This window comes from Epinephelus moara, chromosome 19 (assembly GCF_006386435.1).
Source record: "Epinephelus moara isolate mb chromosome 19, YSFRI_EMoa_1.0, whole genome shotgun sequence".
NCBI lineage: Eukaryota > Metazoa > Chordata > Actinopteri > Perciformes > Serranidae > Epinephelus > Epinephelus moara.
The window spans coordinates 24,559,983-24,586,935 of NC_065524.1; the positions used below are offsets into that span (position 1 = coordinate 24,559,983).

The 26,953-nt window shown below is 40.4% G+C and overlaps 1 protein-coding gene and 1 long non-coding RNA gene across 4 annotated transcripts in view; one reads left to right on the forward strand and one right to left on the reverse strand.

Moving 5' to 3' along the window:
* Positions 1 to 23,435, reverse strand: sgms1a (sphingomyelin synthase 1a). Of its 3 annotated transcripts, none has more exons than XM_050070577.1 (6): positions 23,290 to 23,435; positions 7,428 to 8,317; positions 7,203 to 7,320; positions 5,204 to 5,357; positions 4,178 to 4,344; positions 1 to 2,375 (listed from the first exon to the last, which is right to left on the reverse strand). In XM_050070577.1, exons 2-6 carry the CDS (start codon positions 8,039 to 8,041, stop codon positions 2,199 to 2,201), a joined length of 1,230 nt encoding a protein of 409 aa, XP_049926534.1. In that variant the 5' UTR covers positions 8,042 to 8,317; positions 23,290 to 23,435; the 3' UTR covers positions 1 to 2,198. The 3 variants fall into 3 exon arrangements, with proteins under 3 accessions (XP_049926534.1, XP_049926536.1, XP_049926535.1); XM_050070579.1 differs by having other exon boundaries at positions 7,428 to 8,188; positions 23,290 to 23,400; XM_050070578.1 differs by lacking the exon at positions 23,290 to 23,435 and adding an exon at positions 13,110 to 13,148.
* The window catches only part of LOC126406369 (uncharacterized), a 202,746-nt gene extending 178,507 nt beyond the window's left edge, over positions 1 to 24,239 (forward strand). Inside the window, exon 4 of the long non-coding RNA XR_007571686.1 lies at positions 23,593 to 24,239. This is a non-coding gene — a long non-coding RNA (uncharacterized LOC126406369). The remainder of the gene's footprint in view (positions 1 to 23,592) is intronic.
* Positions 24,240 to 26,953: the final 2,714 nt, after the last annotated feature.

Sequence of the window (26,953 nt, forward strand, 5' to 3'; positions counted from 1 at the left end):
ACATTATAGTAAAACATTTTTATTCAAAAGCGTCCCAAGTAGAATTCTTTATCATATCTTACAAACATCCGCACAAAAAAAAGGACGACATGGGTGAGAAGTTTACAGATAAACATACAGGAGGACAGAAAGAAAAAAAAAACTTGATTGGCAAACTAGAAGACAGACATTAACTCCAACCTTCATCCTTATCAGAGCCCTCGCACATCAGAGAGCCGTGTTTGGACCGTAACTTCAAGCATAATCTGTAATCAAAATACAGCTGAATGAGAGGAACCTGCTGTGCTCTTTAAAAACTGAAAAACCGTTCTCTGTTAAAGTGAAATGATTAGACGATGCTACAGAGAGGAGGGTCGTTTGTCTCAAGCATTAAGACTCTTGTTGGCATTGAACGAGATTAGCTCCATGAGTCCCTCCTTTAAAGAAATGAATCACATTATTATGTATTTGGGATTTATATAATCTAAAGTTTAGTGCAGTTTCTCTTCATCGTAACTAATCAGTTTAATTTGAAATCAAAGTTTCACAAAACGAGTTAAATCTTTCCCTATAGACGAACTTGTGCAATACTTATTCTTTACAGTTCAGTCGCAGTTACAAAGAGCAAAAAAACAAAACATAATTAGGATTATCAATAAGGACGCGTTTCACATTCATGGAAATCAACGTTAACCTGCACACACATGGTCGAATGTATCACCAGTTCTACTCATCGTGCTTCAGCTTCTTCCCCACACACGAGCTCCACGTTGAGTTTGCTACTCCTAGTTTTGGCGTTGCACTTAAGGAGGCAATGTGGAAGATACACTGTCTAAAAACTGGAAGGTAGCAGCTTGATTTAGTGAGAGGAGCCACACAGAAGCACAAATTCATTACGGATATGATCAGAAACTTTACCTGAAGCTTCCGTTTTCTCTGCGTCTCGTCACCGCCGGAGAGGTTACAAGACCAGACAGCGCTGAGGGAAAGTCTGATTTCAAAATGGGACTCGATGTGGGGAACAAGAGAGGGGCTTGTTGTCTGCAGAAGACACGCCCAGGTCCAGAGTAACTTAACTCTGCACCTCAGAGACATGTCTTCTCCAGTGTCCGATCAGGCAGTGGTGTTTCGCAGGTAATGTTGTGGTGGAAAAGTAATACTAGCAGATAACCGAGCATCAGTGATCAGGCTCTGAACATGGCTGGTGTTGGTTAAAGACTGAAATGTTACCGACATAAAAAAAAAAATACAATTAACAGTCATTATTTTCTGTTAAAACAGCGCCAACCAACTAAGCACAGACTGACATCGTAAAGCGTCAATAAATAAACGGGACATTTCACTCACTGCACTGAATTTTGGGAAAACCAATTCTCTGGTAAGGCTGGCGTAGTTGTTTTTACATTCATGGGAACGAAGACTGTTAACTAAGTACCACCTCGCACCGTGGCGTGGTCGCAGCCCGCGGCAGAGAGACACAAGACACATAGTACTTGAACTGTTTTACAATCAAGCTAAGAAAGGCACTGGAATATCGTTATACCACATTAGATTCTTATGCTCTCAGTTATCCATCTTGAAAAAGGTAAAAATCTAAAAATCTTTTTTTGTTGGACATCATTTGTTTTTGAAAAATAAAGTTTGACATACTTAAAAAAATTATTTTTTGCACCTTTTACTCATTTTAGCAAGGACAGTTTACAAAAAGTAATTTGCTATATCAAAAAAAAAAGGGAAAAAAAATGCTTATGGCATTTTGGTTATCAAATGAGCATTTGATTGACACCATTTGCACTAAAAGTCTTGTAAGAACATGAAGACGTTAACTATGGTTTTGTGCAGAGAGGGAAAAAAAGTATTTGAGTCCTTTAGGCCAAAAATCTTTGAGTTTTAGAAGTTTGTGGAAATGCTTCATAAACTGTTGTGTGGCCCACGAAGAGGAAAAGACACAAAACAAATATAAATTAGTGCTCTGTGTTGGCAAATACTACCAGAAGAGAAAGAGGACGAGAGAAAACAAAAATAATACATATATATATATACGTATATACACAAAGAAAAAAAAAATACTAGGTGGGTCACAGTGCTACCCATTTGGACAGAGATGTGTCTGTTACTAGAGGTGAAATGACAGCGCTACATTTAACAGTGCCATCTTCCATGGGTATAAACAGCACTTATGGAAGTCATAGTCCTCTCCTGCTTCGACATGATAAGGGTCACTGGATGTCCAGTTTGCTGTACTTCACACCGCGGTTCCATTGCAACGACCGCAGTGACAACGGCAGCTGGTAGTTACGAGGGACCGTGCCGTTGACGTTTTCTTCAAAGTATTGGAACAGTCTGTACCACCACACCCGCGAGAACGGGTTACTCTGTGACGTCTCCTTTAGCGACTGAAACAAAACACAAAACAGACACAAATACTGTCAGTGTGGTCGTTAAACACAACATTCCTTATAAGTTAAATTTGAGCATATTTCTAGAACATTTTCAGGGACTGTCATTTCACGCTGCATTCATGTGACGTCAGAATAATCGTAACAATTAGTTCCTAACTGGGAAAATTCACGTTAACGCCTCCTCAAGTCAAAACAGCAATTGGAAAGTTGGCAAAAATGTTGGTGCACGATTTGGTTTTTATTATTGCATGTAATTTTTTGCTAACATGTGATTTGTAATATGGTTTTAGGTTGTAACTTTTAGTTGCTGTATGTGTAGAGTGACCTGAATTACTTATTAAAGTGTGGGGGGTACTACGGCTTCCTCCCACAGTCCAAAGACATGCAGGTTAATGGTGACTCTAAATTGCCAGTAGGTGTGAATGTCAGTGTGAATGGTTGTCTGTCTCTGTGTGTCAGCCCTGTGATAGTCTGGTGACCTGTCCAGGGTGTACCCCGCCTCTCGCCTAACGTGATCCCTAACAGGATAAGCAGTTAGGAAAGTGAATGACTGAATTAAGTTCTTTATCAGCATTAATCAGGTAAAGCAATATTTTAGTAGTTTTAAAGGATGTTCTGGTGTGGCAGCAAGTGTTGGACAAAATCACTTTGTAATATAAAGCTTCAAACTGTTATCAACAAACTGTTTAAATACTCTCAGTCTGCGCAATTAAATCCTCTATGTAGTGACCATGCTGTTTCCACGTTACAACTTCAAGCTCATGAACATGTTGAAGTCAGAAAAAGGACTTCTCAACTTAAGAAACAGGACCATTCAAGGAGCACGTGAATACAGCATTACATTGAGTCAGCTGCACTTTCTGTTCCTAAAATCTCTCACGTGGACTCTTTTATATATAGATACAAAAGCAGACAGTGGTGGATGAGCGGGAACCAGATGCAATGTTGAGAAATAATTCAAAGCTAAAATAACCAGACATAATGTTTATTTGGCTAATTCAGTGAATTATATACCTGAAAACCAAAGACACTTCATCATATTAATGCTAAAATAGATAATACAGGACATTTTCAGATCACTAATACATATACAGTGCATAATAATTATTTGTGCTCTTTCAACACGTAGATGAGAAGACTGATACCACTCTTATGACTGTACGCTAAGCATGAAGTGACATCCTGCAGCCAGTTAGCTTACAGTAGCAAAAACACTGGAAACAAGGGGAAACAACTAACTCAGCTCTGTCCAAAAATCCAGCCAGCAATTAACACATCATATCTCAATTGTTCATTCAGTACAAAAGACGAATGTTGAAAACCACAGGGATGTTAAGTGCCACACTATGTCGAGTCTTTAAACTAAGCTAAGCTAATCGGCTGCTGACTGTAGCTGCATTATAAGCCTAGAGATATGACTGGTATCGATCTTCTCAGATAGCTCTCGGCAACAAAGAGGAACAAATTTTCCACAATGTTGAGCTTTTCATTTAAAACAAAAGCTGCTTCAGTATAAAAGTAGGAGAAAGTCTCTTGCATCTTGAGCGACAATAAAATGTGTAGATGATTAACAATCCATACAACTGTACACTGCAATGGCTCTGCAAGCAGCTGAGAACACAAACTCACATTCAGATGGCAAATTCTCTCCCCTAGACCCTCCTCTTTGTGTACATACTCAACATGTACATGCTACTAAAATACAGCTTACCTTCTGCTCCAAGTTCTGATTTACTTTACTCACTTGACTACAACTTTAGTAAAATTGTTGTGCTTGTGCTGCGTGTTGCACTCACCTGCTGGTTGGCCATGGTATGGTACCACCAAAAGAGGCGTGTAGTGATAAAATATGCAACCACCACGTCCACAGTATAGTGGTCATGGGCCAGAAGGATGCAGAAAATCCCTACAGCGCTCAAGGTCCAGCAAAACCAGTGGTACCACCAGAACCGCTTCGGTGAATCTGCCAATCAAATATAAAAAAAGAGCAGTGTTAATACACAAGAGACACAGATCAAACCTAACAGTATCTACTAGAGAAGAGGATGAATTCTCTTTAACATCTAAATGGGCCATTAGGGCCGCTGTAGTTGCTGGAAAATCATCTGGCCTCAGAGGTACAGACTGGGCACTGTGGCACCAGAACTGTTAACCAACTTTCACCACTAGATGTCACTGATGTGGTGGCAAAGCAGCGCAGCACCATGTGATGTAGCAGAGGGAACAACTGTTTACTCAAAGCATGAGAAATGTAATAAAGTCTACAACTTGACCCTGCCGTTAAGAAGCAACTGACTTCTGACTCTTGTGCTCTGTGGTAAACCAAGTGGGTGTGCAAACCAGGAACGTTAGATAACGGAAATGCCTGCTGAGGAACAGAAAATGTGGTTATGTAACAGAGCAATGTCTTAACACGCTGATACTAACATGTTAACAGACATGCAAGAGGAGAGCGCTGCAACATTTCCTTTCTGTCTACATTTCCTGATACGATTTAGAGAAGTTCTGTGAAAGCCAAGCTGTACTGGGCTTTATCAGGGAGATACAGATGGCACTGAAAAGTGTAGTGTGTGTGTGTACCTCAAACAGTTATGAAATTGAGCATATGTTGTAACCATAAGCGCCGACCTGCTTGCTCTTGACCTTCAAAAGCACAGTCGCCACTTCTGATAAATTCATCTTTCTTGTGACTTCTAATCTGACCTTCAGAGGGAAGTGTGCACTAGATTATAGCAGATGAGGTTGTCACACTGAATGAGCTTCTTATGTGGCTTTATAGTAAATTCTTACATAAACCATATTAAAGACACAGAGGTACTTACATTCCTTGATGAAGAGGTACGTTAGCGTCAACATGACTGTGTGGCCACTATACAAGTAATCTCCACACATGGTGTGGGAACCTGTAATGGAGAGGCCCCCACCGGCGATCATCTTCATTATTCTCCTCATCTGTGCCTCCCAGTTCCCGAGAAGCTGAAAGAAACACATCTAGTCATGACACAACCCGTAGATTATTAATAATAAATTAAGTATAATGACTGAGACAAAGTGCTTCCTGTTAAAAAACATACATTAGATGTAAAAGTGGGATGAGGTGATCATCTCAGTAAGACTGAAAGTTAAATAACTGTATTCAAAGTGTGCAGAGTAAAGGACACATGTACTGGCACTCAAAGTATCAAAAGCAAAATTACAGTTTAGAAAACTGGCTACAAAAATTGGCTTTTCAAATAACTATTTAGCCATCAGATAAATTAAGTAGCTAAAAAGAACATTCGTCCTTTGAAATATTAGTAGTAGTATTTTTGAAATTAAAAATAGCAGAAATTTAAAAGTGCATTTCCAGTTACTGCCATTTTGCCTAACCTGACTGGCTCTTGACCTATTTCGTTTAAAGGACCCCTAAATTGACAAGCATTTGATCACAGACCCCACTTTGACAAGACTTCGCTCTCGGGACTTCCAACTAAACGGTTTCGGTTTGATTAAGATCAGAATTCTGGTTTTCAATGACAGAGAGGTAACAGTGGACGAAGTGAAACTTTTGGGCAGAATAGTCACTCTTATGACTCACATTAGGCTCACTTCTATAGAGATGAGTAAATAGTAAAAGTAAACTGTGTAGACTGGGTTTTTTAGGGGACATCCCTGAAAGTCCCTTAAGGACCTCTAGTTGAGAACCATTGCTCTTTGAAGTTCTCTCTCATAGCATCCGTTTGTGTCTCAATGTGGGGAACGCCTCCCGCATGACCTCATCAAAAGCTCAAATAACACTATGCAAGTCCTAACTGGCTGACACTGGTGACGCCTATGTCTAGACCCTCCTCCTTTATATATACACAAGAGTGACATAGCATCAGTTGTCTTTCAGAACACTTCCTCACTTCCAAAGCAATGAGTGTGGTCTGGTGAGACACACACCCATGCTAGTCAAAGAACTGGGGTAACATCCATAACCATAAGGTTTTTTCACCACTGTTTTTTTTTTTTGAGTGTGTATCCATCCGTACTGCTGGTATTCTGTATTCTAGCAGCACAACACCATCTCATCTCTCATCCCTACTCTTCATAATCTGCCGCTTCAGCTGAAGCCTTGCAGCAGCGGTCAACATCCAACCTCGAGCCATTAATCTCACACTGACACCAAAACAGCTCAACTCTGTTGTTAAACCGTTTGGGTATGTTAGCCGTGTGATGGTAACAGTTAGCCCTCTCACTGTGTGTGTTTGACTTTGTCCCAGGCACAGAGCTTCAGCCCTGCAGTCTCTTGATAAAAACAGAGAGTGAGGGGCTGAGCGAATCAATGAGCTGCATGCAGCTCCACAATGAAATGAGATCTGTTTTAAATAGTCAAATTTGCTGTAAAGTTGTGGTGATTGGACAAAATTGCAATGTCGCACAGAATTCAAGGGGTTTGGCTGAATTTTGTTGTTGCCATCACAACATCCTGGAGGGACTGCATGATCCAGCAACCCAACCGAAATGCTGCCCACAATAGATTTACATAAAAGAATATGAAACTGCATTTCTAGAAGAGAATTTGTAATATTACATTGATAGGAACTACAGAAAAGTGAAGCAACCACTCGAAGCTCTCGCTCACAAAAAATGGACATGCACATATCTTACAATCAGTGGTCAGTGGAGAGTACTCAGAAGCTTTCAGCTCACAAATGAGATGTAATTTTTTGCTGAATTCGCCCATTCAGCACGCTTGTCCCGACAGCAGTTAAGTAAGAAAGAAGCCTTTTATGCTCAACCAAACTACAATGGCGAGAGAAATAAAAGTGTGTGTGTGTTTGTGTGTGTATATAATACCTTTGGAGAGCATTTGAAGTGCATCCCGGGAACAGGCAGAGTGGTGATGTACATTGTAATACACCGGTACAGATAAAGTGTGCCCACAATGAAAAAGAACCGCCTGCCTATAATTGACCTGAAAAAAAAAAAAATGACAGGGAAAATGAATCATATGACATTTTCATTTAGCTGCATTTCAGATTCTATCTAAAAAATATTTGGGCTGACTAAACTAGAGTGTACCTGTGCTTGAGTAGAATCCACTGTATCAGCCAGAGTCCCACCAGCAGCATGCCATTAATCTCACAGATGGAGAAGGCCCACTCCACCCTGTCAAACAGGTCGAAGAACTTATCAGGCAGCGGTGGGGTGTGCTCCTTTGGAGGTACTCTCTCATGGACCACTGAGATGACAACCGTTGTAGTAACAAAGCACACCACAGCATAGACGAACGCTATGCCTGTCTTTCCCCACTCAGCAGGGAACGAGGAGCGCGTTTCTATTGTAGGGATGGGGATGTGGACCATCTCCATCCTGAAGTCCTTCATCCCCAATGTGCCATTCCTCTGAGGCTTGGTAGTTCCATTAGGTAGTCCACCAGCATGCCCGTTTGCATGCCCGTTTTTGTGAGCCTCGATATGAGTCTCTATTCGCAGCGTCTCAAGTCGCTCCAGCAGCTGCTGCCCGCCATCAGACGACACCAGTGAGAGGGGAGGTATCTGGAAATCTGTCTCATTGATCCTGAGCAGAGCAGCACCGTCCGTCTGACGGAGGGCATCAATGTACTCCGGCATCCCCTCTTTGCTCAGCCAGTCAGAGACGTCCTCTGCTGACCATGCTGCCACCTTTTTCATCATGGCCAGTGGGCAATGCGGAGGTTTAGGAGCGTCCTCAAGCTAGAGAGGAAGGTTCACAAGAGGTTTGGTGGTCTATGGGGCAGTGGTAAGTCCTCTCCAGTTTTGGCACATGGTGTTTCTTGCACCCAGAGGGAGCCCAGCCTCCTCCTGAAGTGATAGAGGGAGAAAGTAGGCAGCAGGGTCACTCAGAATCAGGACCAATAGACAGCAGGTGAACCACAGTGGCCTCCTTTGGCTGTCTTCACCTCATCAGCTCTTCCTCCACACACTGCGCCCCTGTTAAAGGAACAATAAAATGCTGTGAACCAGAATACAGTGATATCTTCTTATACAACTCTACTGGGTGTAGTCATGGACCGGATGCCTGGTCAGACCTGGAAGCTAGTTTGTATACTCTGAATAATAGAACAGCATGACGCACAGATTGTCCGAACTACTGAAAATCACAGATGAAACCACTTAAGCTCCATTTCACAGACATGAAACATTAAATGAATTATTCACATCATTCTAAAGCTTTTACAACAATAACAGCAGCAGCGTGAGGACTCAGTCAACCAGTGGGTTTCCCCTCTTTGATCCTCACTTCAGGGAAATCTTGTCATACATCACTGGCATTAGTTCTTTTATACATGACCTGCTTCTCCACTGTGAAAGTGTAAATGAACACAAGGACTGCATGCAATGGTGCTTTTGAACTACCCTCATGAATGGGTTTAAAACCACTATTGTTGGACAGCGGTGTGTAAACAGATCCAAGGTGCACTGAAGGGAGAGAAAGTGATGGATGGGAAGAGAAAAGAAAACAGAGGCAGTGATTAATCATTCATTTGATAACGAGAACAGACAGGGCCAAACAGATAAATCTTAATTTATATAGTTTGATGGAGTGGCCATGCCAACTGACCGTGTAATTCAGGTTACTTTACCACTTTAAACTGTAGCTACAGCAGATAAATGCTATCCTACCAGTTCTTGCCTTTTCGTTTTAGCTTAACTTTGTTTTCTATAGTGTTCGTTTCTCATCCAGGCTTCAGGCAACAGCCAAAGTTTAGCATTCACAAGGACAGGAACTCACACATCTGCTGCATATCATGCGTTTGTTTATAGACCGCGATGTCGTTGGTGGACACAAGGGTGGCCCTGCTTGTGTTCGGGGGAGTGTGAGGTACAGCTGGAGGCAAGTCCTGATCTACTGCATGGATATGAGAGGGAGGATGGGAGGGGGAAACAGACTGCAAGAAGGAACTCATAAATCAGAGTGAAGGTCAGCACCGAGCACTGAGACAGCCCCACCCCTGTAAAGAGGGCAATCAGCCAGCCGTCAGGCCCCGGCACAGCCAGCTCAGCTAAGGCCAATAGCAGCTAAATACACTGGCTGGATGGCTGGTTGGCAGGACAACAAACTGCACATCAGTCAGCTCGGCTCAGAGGCCTGTTCATTTAGGCCAGCAAAACAGGGCCAGATAAATGGGCTATAAGCTGGGTCGTCTACGACTCTGACAACACCTGGCATCAGATTTATTCCTGCTGAGGTCTGGAGAACAGTTTGACCCAATAACCCCAGGGTTCGGACCTAACATACAGAGCAAGTGTGAAAACAAACATATGGATAGCATGCAAACAACACAGCTGGAGAGTCCTCGTTGCAACAGCTCAGCTACGTGACAACCCAGCTGTGTACCTTAACGTAGTGTGAAGAGTGCAAAGGAGGGCAGTATTTAGTGGAAATAAAAAAGAGAAACAGAGACAAAGAGCACTTGCATCACTTGAGACAGATCAGAGATTAGCTGTCACTGAGTCAGCTGTGTGCTGAGGACCTTTGGTCTATGAATCAGCTTACAGCAGGCTTGGTGAAGAAATAATCTCACTCGACTGCACTGGCTAAAGGGGAAACAAACTAATCCTGAAACTAACGCACTAACCTGTATTTACCCAGGTGTCTGAATGTTGCGGCCTCCCCAGAAATCCTGAACATAAGGGTGCTATTTCAAAATAAGATGTGCTTTGTATTTTGTTAGAAGAGAATATGCATGTCCATTTTGGTGCTGGAATGATGTTATTGTTCTTTTATCCAAGCAAATACCTGGACATGGAGAAATAACAAGTATCTGGCAAACATACACTGACTCACTTCTCAATGGCTGTAACCTGACCCTGCAGGAACACATAGATCCTGCAATAACATGAGATTGTGGAAAATACATATTTCTCCCAAGCAAATCTTTGTGTGCGGAGGTTAACCGACACCTGACGACCATGAAGCAGGCCTTCATACAAATGTTTCTGCCAGAAGCAAAGCAGATGGAAATCTTCATGGCTATATTGTTTGAGGGCAGAGAACTACAGAAACATAGGAAAGTCTGGAAATGCTTAAGCCTTATGATGTTGTGAATTTTGATCCGAGATAAAAGAAAACATCGAAGCAACTCCCTAAACAAAGGATTCTGACCTTGAAGGCCTTTTGTTACGTTTCAGAGCTTCAGTAAATATGACAGCACGAGGGAAAGACAACACAGGAGGATTGTTTTTCCAGTGTTGAGGTGTGTACTTACTGAGCAGGAGGAGTACTATTGTCATTTGTTTACTTATTGTAGGCCTGCTTTAAAGGGCTGACATCATTCTTTTGAGGATGCATAAGGTGCTGAGGGAAGTGGCCTTTTGTTTTATGTGACCACGAAAAGAGACGAGGCACACGTACTCAGCACTGCACGCATGCACGCGCAGAGAAGATAAAAGCACCAAAGTCTTGGAGGGGTTTTAAAGTGACATAGCTTTAAACAGCTGAACTTTGAATCTTAACACTGCTCATAAACCACGCGGAGTTCACACGTACTGAACTGATAAATCAGGCAGCCACTTGTGCCCGTAGATTAATAAACAGGAAGAAGCTCTTGATGCAGAGAGCTGGATTCAAAAAGGTTTACTTTTCTTTTATTCTCCAACACTGCATTCACTTCTTCTATAATCATGTAAATCTGACTGCTGGAAAATTCCCTGCACACTTTAGATGTGTGCTAACTACAAGCCCCCTCCCACTCTGTGTAAGTGTGTGTGTCCATGTTTTACAGCGCACACGTGCTAATCTCAAAGCCTACTAGGAACTCTACTGGTTTTGACTTCTTGACATCCACACGTGCTTTGCTGTCATTGTGGAAATGGTCGAGTCAGTTGTGGACAGTCCTCAACAGTGGTGCATGATGGTATCATGGCCCACCATGTGTTTCACGCTGAAAGGCTCGTCTGTTATGTAACTATAACCCAACTGTCAAAGAACAATAATATATTTGGCCAATGTCTAAATTAAGCACTGATAACACTTGCACTTTTAGCGTACGGACTGTGGACTGTACAAACCTGCCCAAAGACACTAGGCCAACTGCAGTGACTGAGTATGCAACGCTTACCTTCTGAGGGCTTGAAAAGTGGTTGTAAAAAGTCTGTAGTTTAATCCATCATGTAAATTAGGCTGTGGTCAGCTGTACTGATGGATTCTTAGATTATAATAGTGAAAAGTACATACTGAAGGCACCTAGGTAAATATTAATTGATAACAGCAGTTAAGTTATGTGTTCACTTCCCTGAATCTTCAATGAAACCTCTATCAAACAACTTAGTCATAAGTCTCTGTTTTGCTTAAAGGAAGTGGAGCATCAGGGTTTTGAGTGGTGTGTCACTACAGTGCTTGCTCAAGGGCACCTCAGTGGTGGAGATGCCACTGGAGCAAAAACTACTTAAAGGGGCTCGGTGGAGTTTTCTTGTAAACAAAGAAAACTAGTTAACAAAACATTGCAATGTGTCCATCCTTGAGCTTTAACAAGTGTGCCAGTTGCCTTTCCCTCTTCAAAACAAATTTGCAAAGCCAAAGTATTTTCAGTCCAACACTGCTTAAGATAAGATAAGATAAGATAAGATAAGATAAGATAAGATAAAACTTTATTGATCCCACACTGGGGAAACTCACATGTTACAGCAGCTGAAATAGCACAGATAGAACCTACGTTTACTGGTTTCTTTTCTGTCTTTGCTAATGCATGCACATATCTTGGCATGTTACCAACACTTGTTGATTATTGAAACAGTGCGGTAGGGCTGCATTTCTTGCCAGTGGCATTGCATGTGCGTCCTTGTGTGCATGCACAAGAAACAAATGCAAGACCCCTGTAGAAAATTATTATTATTATTATTATTTATTGCTGTTTCTTGTATTTTTTTACCTTTTTTTGCATGCCCAGTTTTTTAAGTTTTTAAATATTGAAATCTTTAATCTGACTCTTTCCCCTTGACTGCTGTAACACTGGAATTTCTCAATTGTGGGATCAATATAGGTGTATCTTATCTTAAAAACAGCTGAACAGCGCTACTAGAGGTCTGACACTTAACAGGGAACCTTTGAGTTGCCAGTATGTGTCTTCAGAAGCACTTGTTGGATGGGCCAATACCTTTCAGACGTTACATTAGAGGGGCTTTGTCCAACAATTTCTGTAACTTTCAGACAATCCGACATTAACACTTACTTCCCACCACAATCGGCCAGCTTTGTGGTGGTTAGAAACGAGCCAGGGTTTAAACTTCTCTCTAGTTCTCCCTTGTTTATTCCTGACACAATTAATTTCACTTTTCAGAGTGCAACACTGTGTGGTTTCCAGCAGAGACTCTGAATATGTGCGCCTTTATCTCTATTTAAAAAAAATAGCACACCACAATCTGAAGTCAATCAATTTAACCCCAAACTGATTTACAGATCGCTTGCTTCTTCTATTAAGTGAATATTCCATCTATATCACTATCAAAAAAAGACACAGACCCCAAGAAGCAGCATTCAAAGATAAAGCGTAGCTGAAACACCACAGGCGGATAAAAGCTGTTTCATGTCACCACTTCCTCTTACTTTGACATCTCTCTCTGCTATACACACCTCAATCAAGCGGAAATACCACCACAGATTTTTAAAACCAATATAAAATTGTGTTATTAAAGTAAAACTGACAACAGTACTGGGAGCACAACTGCTAAAGTAACTGTGCTCACTCGAAATGAAGTGAATCATATTCAAATAAAACATTACCGCCACTGCACTTTTCCCTCGTGTGGTAAGACGCTCCCCTCAGAAGGTTGTTGGGGCCAAGCCTAGGGGAAGGGGGGGGGTTGGGTGGTTTCACACAAGGCAGTACATGTGACATCACCAGAAAAAGATCCCACCCTGAAGCGACAATATGTCAAGCTGACACAAACATAAACACACTATCCGTAGCCCATCTTTAGGCAACGAGGAGTGGTACGAAAGTGACTCATTCACAATGGATTTGAATGGCCTTTCAGAGAGGAAGGATGTCGAGTCAGAGTGGGTCTAACACAGACTAACATTAAAACTAAACTGCCTTTGCTGTAAGTGTTATATAAACAACTAGTGTCAACAGCAGCCTGGATGTACCACAGTTTGTTTTCCTAGAGAAACCTGTTGGTCTATCACTGTAGTTTTTACACTGCCTGATGCAAACTTGAGCTTCATACTAAAGGACACCTGTGCTGTCCAACTTGCTGTTACGTGTTCCTACAATCCCTCTTCTCCTTTCATCAGCTCGCCTGCATTGGCCTCAGAGGGGAGGAAGACTGTTTCTCTGACCTGTCGCCACCTTCTGTCTTTTAGCTTCCACCTCTTCCTTCTTTCTCCCCCCGCCCTGCATGATCAGGAGCCAGCTCCTATTGATTGTACTTTCTCCCACTCTCTCTCTATTGCTGCACATTTGTTTCCTGTTGTTCATTTCATTCTTTGTTTTGCTTTTTTATGGCCTTTACAACACTCGCAACTTGTGACAATTGAAATCTCCTGGTGAAAAGAATGGCTTCTGTGAGATTGGCAGAGGTACAGATACGTGAACATGACAGAGATGTGAGAGCAGATATGCAGTACACACACATGCACACACGCACACACGCCAACCTGAGGCATACAACAGTTGGCCCTACCAGTCTTAAAACTTCAGCTGGAATATGTAGCTAATTTGCGACGAATACACTATGCCTCCAAGGTAACAGTAAGAAACTCCGAACAGTCACGGTCATAATAGGGGCTTTTCACAACAACAGCGTGTCTGTGCTTGAGCTGGTTGCTGAACCGAATCTCAAACCACTCTGGTGTTTCCACCAAGGAGGAACCCGTCATAAGTTCAAGATAACATCATTGTGTAAAACTAAGCTGACAGTGAGCAGCAAGGAGAGCTCTGAGGTATGACTGGATGGAAAATGTAATTCAGTTGTCCTTAAAGTCAACTTGTGCACTGCTGATCCTCGAGAAATTGAGAACAGGGAAATGAAAAAACCAGCAGCAAATAAAAAAAAAAAAATTGAGGATTCAACTCAATTTTAAAAAAAGATGCTGACGGCGTAAAGACTACTTTGTCTCCGTGGATACAATCTGACGAATACATTCCCTATGTTTGTTTTTAGCAGCCATGTTTGCTGTGATATGAGAGTTGCCATCAACCATCCTGAGTTCTCCGTAGTTGCAGTCGTTAAAAAAAATAATCAGCTTCAGTCATTTTTCAAGGTAAAAGGCCAAATGTTATCTGGTTCCAGCTTATTAAATGTGAGGATTTCTTTGCCTTTATTTGTCATATGTCACGGCAAATTGACTATCTTTAGATTTCAGACCATTGATCGAACATAACAAGCAATTTGAAGACATCACTGTGGGCCTGGAGAATTTATTTTACTAGTATTTCATGAATGAAATAATCCGTTGAGGAAATACTCTTGAGATTATTCGCTAATGAAAATTATCATTAGTTACAGTAAATTATTTCCTAGGTCTGATTAGGGCAACTTTTAAACAGGTACAAATGTGGGCCAGTTCACAAAAAGCTTGCCGGTGCCCGGGTCCAGCACCTGTGATACAGAAACTAAAAAGACAGAACTGGAACCAAATCAAATCTATGCAGTCCCGCACATGGTTTCAGTGAAACTTCTCATACTTGAATGTTTAACTGCTCATGTTGCATTTAACCTGGATATGTCAGCAGACATGACACTGCACAACCGGCAAACAATCACATAAAAGCCAAATGAAGATAATATTCCCCTTCGAAACGCACTTTTTAAAGAACTGCTTTGTTAGCTCTCGCCCTGCCTTGTGTGCTGGGGGTGTTGTCCTTTCCTTTGTACACCTTTTTGAAAGGGTAATATCCCTTTACAGGTTTTTTTATCTTGTGAGGCACCCTGACAATGGCTGATCAACGCGCTCTCACCTGTATCCCTTTACACCTAGTGTACAAACGCCCCACAGGTAGACAATGATAGGCCAATATTTACACAACTGGGCCAGGCTGGTTAAAGTGATCATGGTTAAAGATTAACTGTGTATGCTCCAGCGTGCAAAGGGGTTAAGTTTAACTGTTTGAATTTGCTGATACTTAGAATTTGCTGATACTTAAACTATGCTTTATAGAGTATGGTGCTGTGACTCCTGCTATTTCTAAGAACCTGTAAGTTAATAGCCAGAAAAAACTTTGGGAGAAAAATCACTCACACACCTTAAACAACTTGGGTAATGCACTGTAAACTTATACAGCGCTCAGCGACCAGCAGCCTATCGTCTTTGAAGTATTTGGGAAGGACGGACTAAATGAAACAGTGTTTGGCTTCAGTGAATACAGAGGAGATGAATAACATGCTTGGAATGTGCAGCATTTTACAGATTAAAGGGTCAACTCATCCAAAATCACACACACAAGAAAAACATTTCACCACTTGCTAACCATGCACATAGTTTTAGTTTTATGTGCCGAGGCTTTGAGATTTCTGCCATCGACCAAATACATTAGCACTGCTCCAGCAATTTTAAAAAGGAACAAAATTAAAGATTAGAAACATGTTTTTATAATTACAAGCAACAAAGAACATTCATAAATTGACTTGACTTTGTAACTTGCTAATGAATTAAGGGCTAATGTATTTCTAGTGGTTTTTCAGGTATCAGACACTTAACTTAATGCTTTTTAAGACCTTCTCAAGATAATTTCGAACCAAATTTAAGACTGCTTTTTGGACAAATCATCTTTTTTTATTCAAGCATTGCAGGTAGGTACAAAAGGTAAGGCATAGTGAGTTAGGTTAATCTAAATTTTGCCAACAGGTCAATGCAAGTATTAAATAAAGTATGAGGTTATGTGGTAGGTTTAAAGATTTGCACCATTTTTCATGCAGAAGAGCTTGACTCATTTTGACATAAAGAAAATCAAAAGATGGAAATTCAAATTTAAGACTATTTATTGACTTTGAAGGCCCAATATTTGTGAAATTGAATTTAAGACAATTTAAAGACCTGCAGACACCTTGAAAAATGTCTAGTTCATTGCAAGCAATAAATAGGACCATAACATCACATGATTGTATTGACTAAATGATTATTGTTGTGTATACAAGCAAACAATTACGGCTGACGCAACTGTAGATTGTAAAAATCAACATAGCCTTGGAGCCGTCAACAAGACCAAAATCAATGTAAGAACCAATGCAGATGGGTGTTGCAGTGCAAGATGGCCTTTAAAGTAAATCAGAATCAGTACAGGCATCAATTTTACATTTTAAAAATCACGCCTACACTTCCACGTTTTGCATCCACACTTGGTTTTCTATTGTCAAGAAAAAGTGTATACTCTACAGCGTCCTTGAGCAACACATTAATCCTCAGCTCAGGGAACAATGACCTACACTAATCTATCAATATATCTGGCATGTTGAGCAACACATGCATACAACAAGCATAAAACAGCTCCTGGACACAACACCAAGCTTGATGTGATAGCACATACATAAGCCTGTATTAGATACAAAGTCATTCACTTTGCATAAAATGTCAGAGCTCTCTTGTCACATCAAAGGTCTAACAACAGATAAGCTATTAGAGAGGTCTTAACACCATCACAAGCTATTCAGAGCAAGAAAAATGTATGAAACTGAGAAATTTAATGTCTGATTACAGCTTTGACGGAGTACAGTTACTGTGAAGTTAAGACCACAGGCAACGACGTCTGATATTTATTTGTGTCAGGGAATAATCAATCTGCTAGCCTTAACAGCTGACAACAGAAGCTCCAAAACACGCGTTGCATAACATCCTCCCACTACTGCCGAGGACTATTGCACTTCTAATTTTGTCAGATAACTAGACTACAGTTATAGTGGGAGGATGAAATCTAAATAGGAGGTAGAACGAATGATTGCAGTTTAAATGCTTCCAGGGTGGGTAATTTAAAGTGTCGCTTAACTGTGGTCATAACTCCATGATTGACAGACGTAACTACATTTGGAAGGTGTGATACCATTTTTTGTATCATTTTAACACAAATACTTTCATTAAAATGAGCTATTTCAACTCATTTGCAAATCAGTTAAAGTGTATTTGCGTGTCTAAATACCTTGATCTCCTTATGATTCACCCTTAAATCAAATAAGTTAAAGCTGATTACGTGTTACAAGGGCAGACGCAACTTTTTCCTCTCCTGCCATTTTACAAAACCCATGAACTCATCTGTCATTACATGATATTATTACAGGAAAAACACAGATTAAGTCTACAATGGCAAATAAACCTAGTCTGAAATGTGCTTCATCATACCGACCTTAGCAGCTCTGCCATCACAGAACAATATTATGTCCTATCAGTCTGTTAATTAACAGAGCAAGCTGTTCGGCCAAGGGTAAAAATCGAGACAGGCCATAAAGCATGGATGGCTCTTACAGAAGTCTCGGGGGAGCTGAGCTGAATGGCACAACAACCACTGAACTGGTAGGTGCTATCTGCTAATGAGAAAGCCACCTGTAGCTTTATGAGTCACTGATTAGGATGTCAGGCCCTCGCAGCCCCAGAGGACCAGCACGCCTCTCCCCTCTCTGTTCATCTGCATGTGGTGCAGACACATCAGAAATTATACCTGGCATAGCACACGGGGGACTTGTTGTCAACAGGGGGTAATTAGCGTGCAGCACGGCATTTAGCCCATCTTTTTAGATATCAACTTTCCAAACTGCGAGTGTCAACAAGACTGACAGCTTAACGGACTTGAAATGACTTTGCATGTTTGAGCAGAAAGATGCAGTTTCCTAACTGTGTTTGGCTGACACTAAAAACTTCTTAATGACACTGTTGAATCCTTGAAATCTAATAACAATGGCTGAGACAGCACATCAATAGATGTTGTGGTTTACTTTCTTTCACTTGACACAACTCTAAAAATGCAAGTCTGTCTTGGACTTTAACTCAAGGTGAATGTGAACTGTACTATTTAAAAACACTGTAACACAACCTGACAACTATTTTGACCTGTCTGTGAATTCTTTACATCACTATGTTGTATTTTAGGAGCAATAACACACCGCACACTGAGTTTTGGCCCTTGATTTCTGGGTTTCTTTGACCTGCGCAGTCTTCTGGAAACATATCATCCATCGTACCCCTTGATTACTTTAAAACTCCATGGCACTAATGGGGGAAAACCAAAACTCCTCCACAATGAAGCAAGTGGTCCATGCCCTCCTTTTTGTTTCGACCGTGTCATTTAAGCAATGTACACACTGTTGCATTCTTTAACCATGAAGCATTAACCAGACTAAAAAGGGGTTAGGCAAGAGGAGCCATGGCGACACCCTTAACCACAGAGAGAGTTATCAGTCTGTACACTATCTTGTACAGTCATGTATAGTCAAAAAGCTTATTCCCATGTAGGCTGGAACTATGTTATTTCCAATTTAGAAGATTTATGGACACACCATATGCAGAAAATTAACCCAAGTACCTTCCTAATGTCAACTGTTTTAAAATAAAAACAATATTCCTCAAGTGCACAACAGCTTTGGAAAGTTTTTCTGCACAAAAGATGCACTTTTGCACTCTTTTATTGTCCCTGCTTTATTAGTTAGTGTCTCCTTCACATTCACACTTTGTACACACATAATGTGGTTTGTGCTTCTTCAAGGACAGCTGTGAGCACAAAATGACATACTGGCCTGCCACTGGCCAAAGTCACACCAGCTATCCTCGGTGCAGCATCATGTTGCATTTAAGTAGGCCAAAATATGCACAAATCAGGGCCGGGAGTAGGTCTACAGCGATTAGGCTATTTGAGTTTTTACCTGATGTTATCAACTTGCTGCCCCGTTATTTACACCAAACACCCTGCGAAACCTGATTAAAATAAGAGGAAAGCAGGAGGACGTTAGAGACAAGTCAGGACAGGGGGATACCCAGCTCAGGTGAGCAGGCTACACAATAGCACAAAGCAGAAAAAAAGCTTCCCTTCACAGGGGCGGCTTGCACTACTTAACATTCCTTACCATTACTCCATTCCCTACCCCTGTCAATGTGCATTTGTCATGTACCACCATCATCTGGTGTAATATAAAACCTTACATATCCTTTCTAATCTTCAAACTCTGCTAAATTCACTTAGTCTGTTTAGCTCCTTCATTGATTCAAACAAAGCCCAGCTAAGTAAGATGACATTAGATGTCTTAAACACCGCCCTTCTGTCCCACAAAGCTTATTACAATTCATCTCATATTTTGACATAATTTCTCTTCTGAAACACACAAAATAGGCTACATAGAAGTGCCACTAGCCTAGATTTCCAAAAAGCAGTTGTAGGCCACAGGAAACTGGGACATCATGTGAGTGGCGGCAAAACTTCATGTGTTTCTAATTATGGCAGAAACAAGATTAAAGCCATTACATATTGTTTCTCTGGAGGCAAACCATTGATGGAAATCAAATGATCAATGGCTATTGACTGGCACTAACACTGTAGTACCATATGCCAGAATGACAAACAAGCCAATGCCATCAAGTAATAACATTACCCCAGCTGTGGTTTGAGAATTGGGGCTCGAGTACACTGGAGAGGAGCAGATACACACATTTGTAAAATGTGTAATTGTTTTAGAAAAGACCAAAATAAATCTTAAGTGCCAAACTTGTACCAATTTTAGCACAAACATTATTTTCTGTCTCGTAAGCTATCTAAAAACAAACTGATAGGCAATATAAAAAGATGAATGTTGAGGAAGTTCTATTGGGGTTAACAAACCTTATCAGTACCAACCAGCATATTTAATGCAGCATCATCATGAACCCACAGAGATCTTCTTCAGGATTTGTCAGGCTGTTGCTAACTGTGTTTGCACTGGCAGCCATGTGTATAATTTGGCTCAACTTAAAATTTACCCTGAGGCTTACCTTCCAGGTGAACAGGTGGTTAGATTACATTACATCTACGGAGGGGGTGTTCATATTAGTTGACACTTTCATAGAGGTGTTAATTTAAGTGCATGTTGTAGCATTTAAGGTCATAGTTAGTGGTGTTGCACAGGACTGTATTGTACTGAAAGATGCTGCTTATACCTCACTCCCCATGTATGTCAATGGGAAGGACAACAAACAAATACACCTCTTAACGTATTGTAGTCAAGTACAAGAACACTTTTAACCATGACCTCAGTAATAAACATGACATATAATTGAATTTATACACTTCTGACAATGTCACCGAAAACTTTAAGAGGAGAATTTAGTTTAAAAAATCCAATGTGTTCGTACAACCAAGAAGAGTCAATAAATCAGTTTAAAAAACTATTTTTGGCAGATATATAGACGAGGAAAGGTTGTGTTAGGGGAGTGCATATTTATTTTGTAACACTGGGTGGTACTTGGACCGTAAATAAACTGGGTTTATTACTTATTTATTTAATTGTGTGGTAAATAAACTGGGGGGTAGTTGTATATTAGTCCGGGATTTGTTGAAATAATATATGCGTTAAAAGAAGAAATGTAAGGAAGGGGTAGGCACATAAAAGTTTTACTTCTACCAACTACTTTTTGGACACTGTTATCTTTGTCTTGTTTATTTTTTTATTTTTTATTTTGGTTCTAAATAAAGTCATTCATTCATTCAAGATAGATGTTGTGGCATTGCTGTTGCATTAGATAACCTCAGACTGTATTGGTGTACCTAATAAAAGTAGCTCCTGAATACCTCCTTTATTGTCATTGACATTGAATGAAGTCTATTTGTGTCAACTGGGTGAAGAGGGATACAGCCTTGGCACATATTTTTCCTAGTTTTATATCTAGTAACAGCGCTTTAATAAAAGTATTTTAATGATGGTGCTCGCTCTAGTGTTAAAAATATACTCATGCAGCTTTAAACTGCTGAGTGAAAACATCAGTAGATCATCTACTCCATTCAAATGTAAGGTTTTGAAATGAGAATCTGATTCTGACATTTTTGGCTGTTTGTTACTAATATTAATTTGAAATACATGAATTGATGGTGAGTTATAATAGTCGCTGAGCTGAGGTTTAAATCTAAATGTCCATCCTCCTTGTCTGCTGCAGTCTCTCTCCTGGTTGCTGTTGGAGTCTCATCCGTCTGCCTCTCATCCTGTCCTTATGATATCTGTGTGTTTCATATTTTCCTGGAGCCCTGTTTCTCTCCTTCAAAAATCAAGATCAGACATTTGCAAGAGCTAACACTGACATGAGTTGCAGATAAATGCAAACATTGCTGAGGGGGGTGCTAATACCAGTTAGCCATGGAGTCATATTTTTACAAGCTCGGACTGATTCATCGGTCATATCCTGTAAAGCTTTGACAGAAATGACACCTCGCTGTAATGTCTTTAGGGTAATCTGAAGCCTCCATATAGAAGTGGGAGTGTGTTGCATCCAGTCCAGAAATATAACACTATTTTTTGGTTCTGAATTAAAGCAGAAATCTTTATGAAAATCACTAAAGACATTAACATTGTTCCACTTTTCCAGAGGAAGTTGATGATCCATGACTGCCCAGTATGTTTGGTTGTCAGCTTACAGTTTTCCAAGGCTGAATCATAGCTGTGCCTACAGAAAACTCATTGTTTCCACTTGTTGATAGTCTGACATGCTTTGCTTTGGCAATGAGGCTTTCTCAGCAACCGGGCTGCATGCATTGGCAACAATAAACCCCATTGACTCACTTTAACATTTTGCCCCCTTGACACTCACTGCAGTCATACTGTTTGTGTCTGTGCAAAGTTGCTTTCTCACCAGTTCCGCCACACAGACACCTCTCTGTTTATTTCGATCAATGTCTCCCTTGGCTCATTTTGTCTTCCCTGGCAGTTTCGCAGTGGCCTCAGTGGATCTTGGGTTAGCATGCCTTGCTAACAGGGCAGTGGCTTCTGTTTTTTTCCTAACGACACAACTGTTCAAACACATCTGTGATCAAGTTTTTCCCCCTCTTTCCCCAAAAGGGGAAGAAGGGACGTGTCTGGGAAGCCATGCTAACGTTAAATCAGGTCACCCGCTCCGCCCTGCTCTTAGGGCGAATAAACGAGGCAAACAAATAGACCCCGCCAAGAAGCGCCGGTGAAACAAATGTTTGACTTACTACTCCGGGTTAATATTTGCATAGGAAAACAGCAGCTGCGAATATAGTCGTCGATTTACTTCAGCTGTAATGTTAGTCGGCACACCTGTGAGACAGCGTTAACAGTTACACCAAAACCATGGCTAACACAGGTGGCTCCATTTGCATAAAAACAATGCTTTCATTCACATTAGGGCCTCGGCAGTTACTGTATAGTATGGCTTAAGAGCTTATAGTCTGACCACCTAAAAATAGATAGGCAAGCTGGCGTCTTCGGTATTTTAGCTAGCTAGCTTGCTAGCTAAACACAGCATACACTGGGCTCGTGAATTCCTAGCGCGATTAGGGGTAACGGTTAGCTGTACATGACTGTGGATTACAAGGCTGGACAATGTGTATGTGTTTCTGTAACCTAAATATTAACCAACTTAACATTTTGTGTGGGTTGAAATCAACGCAGCGCGACCTGAGAGTAACGTTAGCTTCCCTGCCAATCACGTTGGATCGGGATTAACGATAACGGAGATGGTTTCTCGTCAACTGATAAAATGTTTCAACACAAGGCCAGTGAGCAGCAGTACTTAATGCTAGCTAACATTTCGTTTCGTATCAGATAAAACGTTAAGAAGTGGTCGGTCACATAGCGCATACCGACGAGCTACGCACACAACAAAAGGTGTTTAACTGAGTTTGTGCTGAAGCATAACACATTAACTAACAGTTACCTTACCACGACTTGGAGCCACAGTGTTAACTGAGCAGCCCCACACAGGGCTGAGAGGGCTCGGCGGGTAGCTCCGTGTGCTCTCGACAAAAGAGGAGTAAACATGTGTGTAGTGTAAATACCTTGCCGTCGAAATGTTGAAGGACTTCTCTTCAAATTTTAGTTGATGTCACCGCAATGTGGTACGAATCCCTCTGTGGGTCTCTCCGGTGTTTTCATGGGTAGGCGGCTTGTGACTGGAGAAGCTGGGAGTTCCCTTCATACCGTCACCCGTGCTGCCTTCCGAACAATCGGAAATATGTTACACTTATGTGATCAGACGAGAAATGGCGAGGGAAAAAGGTGTGATTGGTCGTAGCAACACATACAAAATTACACTGTGATGAACTGCATACCTCAAAGCATTTTTATTTGTTTCGATCCAGTTGCAGAACTACAACGACAACCTACAGTCTATGGCGACAACGCATATCTACACAAGCGAGATCAGATGTCGGAGCACAGGAGGAGCACATGAACGCAGCAGTGGTAACAACTACGAAGAAAATGCAGCGTTGGAAGAGCACGAGCCAACCCACTCACTCATCTGAAGCCATCTATTGGTGAAAGTCTGAGCAACCCAAATATTTTAAAACTGACACTCATTTTTTAATGTAAACTATTCTTTGATTTTTTTTTTCTTTTTGGTGGGACAGTGCAAATGAATAAATACATATGGTACTGAAATGCCTGAATTAGCCAAAAGGCTTTATTTCATGTGTAGTACCTTGGCCAAGATGTCACACAAGGCTACCTAAATTACAACAAAGCACCAAAAATAGAATAAATAAAATGATAGCTTAACTATATGGCAAAAACTGCCTCTTATGGATCTATGTTGACTAGGATGACTAACCATGCTCAAGGGCCCATCTATTTATTCGTTTTCTATATATGCATTATTATCACTTTTATTTATTCAAATTTGATTTTATTATTTTGATTGTATTTTGGCGGTGTACCGGTACCCTCTTGTACGGATCTCTGCTACCCTGTTGGTATTATTTTTGTTAGTAGAGACTGAAGGTCTCATTTGATATCTAGAACCGTCATGTAAAATCCTATTTCAAAATCAATAAAAATTTGAAATATTTTTAAAAACATGCACCAAAAAAAGAACAAAATACAAACAACAACAAAAACGAAAGCAAAATGACACCAAAAAAAAGAAAACAAGGCATACAGTTTAAAAGAAGAATGTAATGGTCATCAAATGTATAATGCATAACTCTAATGGGACAATAAAAAACTGGAAGGATAGATTTCTGAAACCAAAGCACACTCAGTCTGAATGCATTGATTATTTAGCTAATTATATATAATTTTTGGGTAAAAGACTCACTGAGATTTAAAACCTTTTTTTAAGAGTGATCAAGCCAAGAGGACAGCATAAACATTGTTATATCAGTAACACAAGCAGACAAGTACAACTGTGACACACCATAAGTGAGCAAGCACGACATCCAGTCAAAAAGCAACACAAACATAATAATAAAATAATAATCTTTATTTATTAAGCGCCTTTCAAAACAGAGTTACAAAGTGCTTCACATGTCAGTAATTAAAACAGACAAGACATGTAAACAGCAACTTTTAAAAGAACTGATAAAAACACTTTAGCGTATAAAAACAGAGGAAATTAATGACAGTCTGAACTTAAACTCAAGTAACATCAGGAAAGGCTCTCTGATAAATGTATGTTTTAAAAGGTGACTTAAAAGAGATCACTGACTCAGCCAACCTGATTTCCTCGGGCAGACTGTTCCAGAGTCTCAGGGCTCTGAAAGCTAACGCTCTGTCCCCTTTAGTTTTCAGCCAGCCCTCTGGAATAGACAAAAGACCAAAAAGAACTGTTAAATACATAAACATGTTTTACTAAAAATGATTTCAGTGAACATTTGAGTAGCAGTCACATTGACCAAGAGTGCTATTGCCTCCATCCTTTATAACTGACTTGAATTCTCCCTAGTAATCAACTCAGACAATTTCAGGTCCTTCTGTACATTATTCCAGGAACGAGGGGTAATGTAGTGAGAGCGCAGGCTATATTGGTTTTGGTTTTTACACATGTATTTACACAGATAAGAAGATCATAACAAGATCATTGGATATTTTGGTTGTGAGGGCTTCACCAAAGTTCAGGAGGAGAAAAAAGGGAGGAAATGGGTTATGTGATGGGTCAGACAGTGATTTACTGAAATCAGTATTACAATATTTACCTTTTTTTCAAATAACAACGTAGCAAATAATCACAATCAACAATGCAATCAACTTTGTTCCACCATTTTAAATTACATCGGACAAAACTGTTAATAAATGCTGAGAAAACCCTTCAATAACTCAAATTTCAATACGTTTCAAATCATTAATTTTGACAAAACAATAACACACATAATCAAATCATCATGATACAGCCGACTGTTAATACATTATAATATTGAATTGAGTGGGACAGAAGCTTTTGTCTGAACTTTACAAGCTTCACTTGACACCTTAATGAATACTTGCACTCATTCTCGCTCTTCATTCACACTGCTGCTGCTGATACCACTGATCAGCTCATAATGCTTGATAAGACATTGAGTTGGCATATCTTGAATAACCACTGAGTTTCTTCTGTTTAAGCTGAAAAACCATTCAGTGTCTCTACAGATAACCCTACAGCTTATCAGTGTTGATAACACAGTTACTAACTCTTAACATACGGGATCCCCTCATGGATCAACAGTGGATCTGTTTTAAATAATCTCTTAGGACGTAATCTGTAGTCACCTCTTTACTGTGTAAGGCATGGTTATTGCCTGACTGCCACTATCGCACAGCACAGAGTTTTCTCCAGCTAACTTTTAAAAAAAAATACAGGAATGCTTGTTATAGCCCCAGATGAGTCATAAAAAGCTTTACAACCAAGCACAGGCCATGGCTTTTATTATAAAATCCAACCCCAACATTCTTTGCATTCACTTTCATTAGGCACTCAAGCTTGATAAAGACACGATTTTAACAGTACAATATGAGCTTCATCCAGATTTGAACCAGCTTTGCAATGGAAACCACATGGATCTTCTCCTAACTGGACTTCCACAAGCCTTTATGCTGTCATTGGTCACTTCCTGTTATCACCTACAGCTACAGAAGACTGTTCATTGGCTCCAGGAAAACAGACCACATCATCCCAGTGCTTGCTTCCCTCTACCGGCTCCCACTGCATGTCAGAATTTACTTTCAGTTTCTATTGTTGTTACTGTTATAGTTTTGAATGGACTGGACACTTCAGGAGACCCTCTGTAATGTGTGAACCAAAACTGAAATATGGATTAGCAAATCATAGATACTGAAGTGGCAATTAATGGATCTTAATAACTAGAAGTATTGGATGTGACACTGGTTAAACAATCAGTAATTATTGACAAAATGTTAACAGAAATTAAGATTGAAAACAGAAGCCTTTTTACTGTTGATAGTGGTGCAACACTCACATTTCCCAGCATGCTGTACTGAGTAGTTTGTAGCTGTGTGTTGTTTCTGTGAAGTGCTGTAAAGGTTAGTTTATTCAAAACACACATTAAACACACATTAAACATGGCTTAATAGAGATGATTTCCAACACAGTACACAAATCAGCTTCACTATAACTCGCAGCATTCACAGACAAACACTTGTCTTTATCTGGACACATTTTCCCCACAAATACAACATGCTAATGTTTTTAGCACAAGCCTATGGCATTTTACATTGTATAAAGTA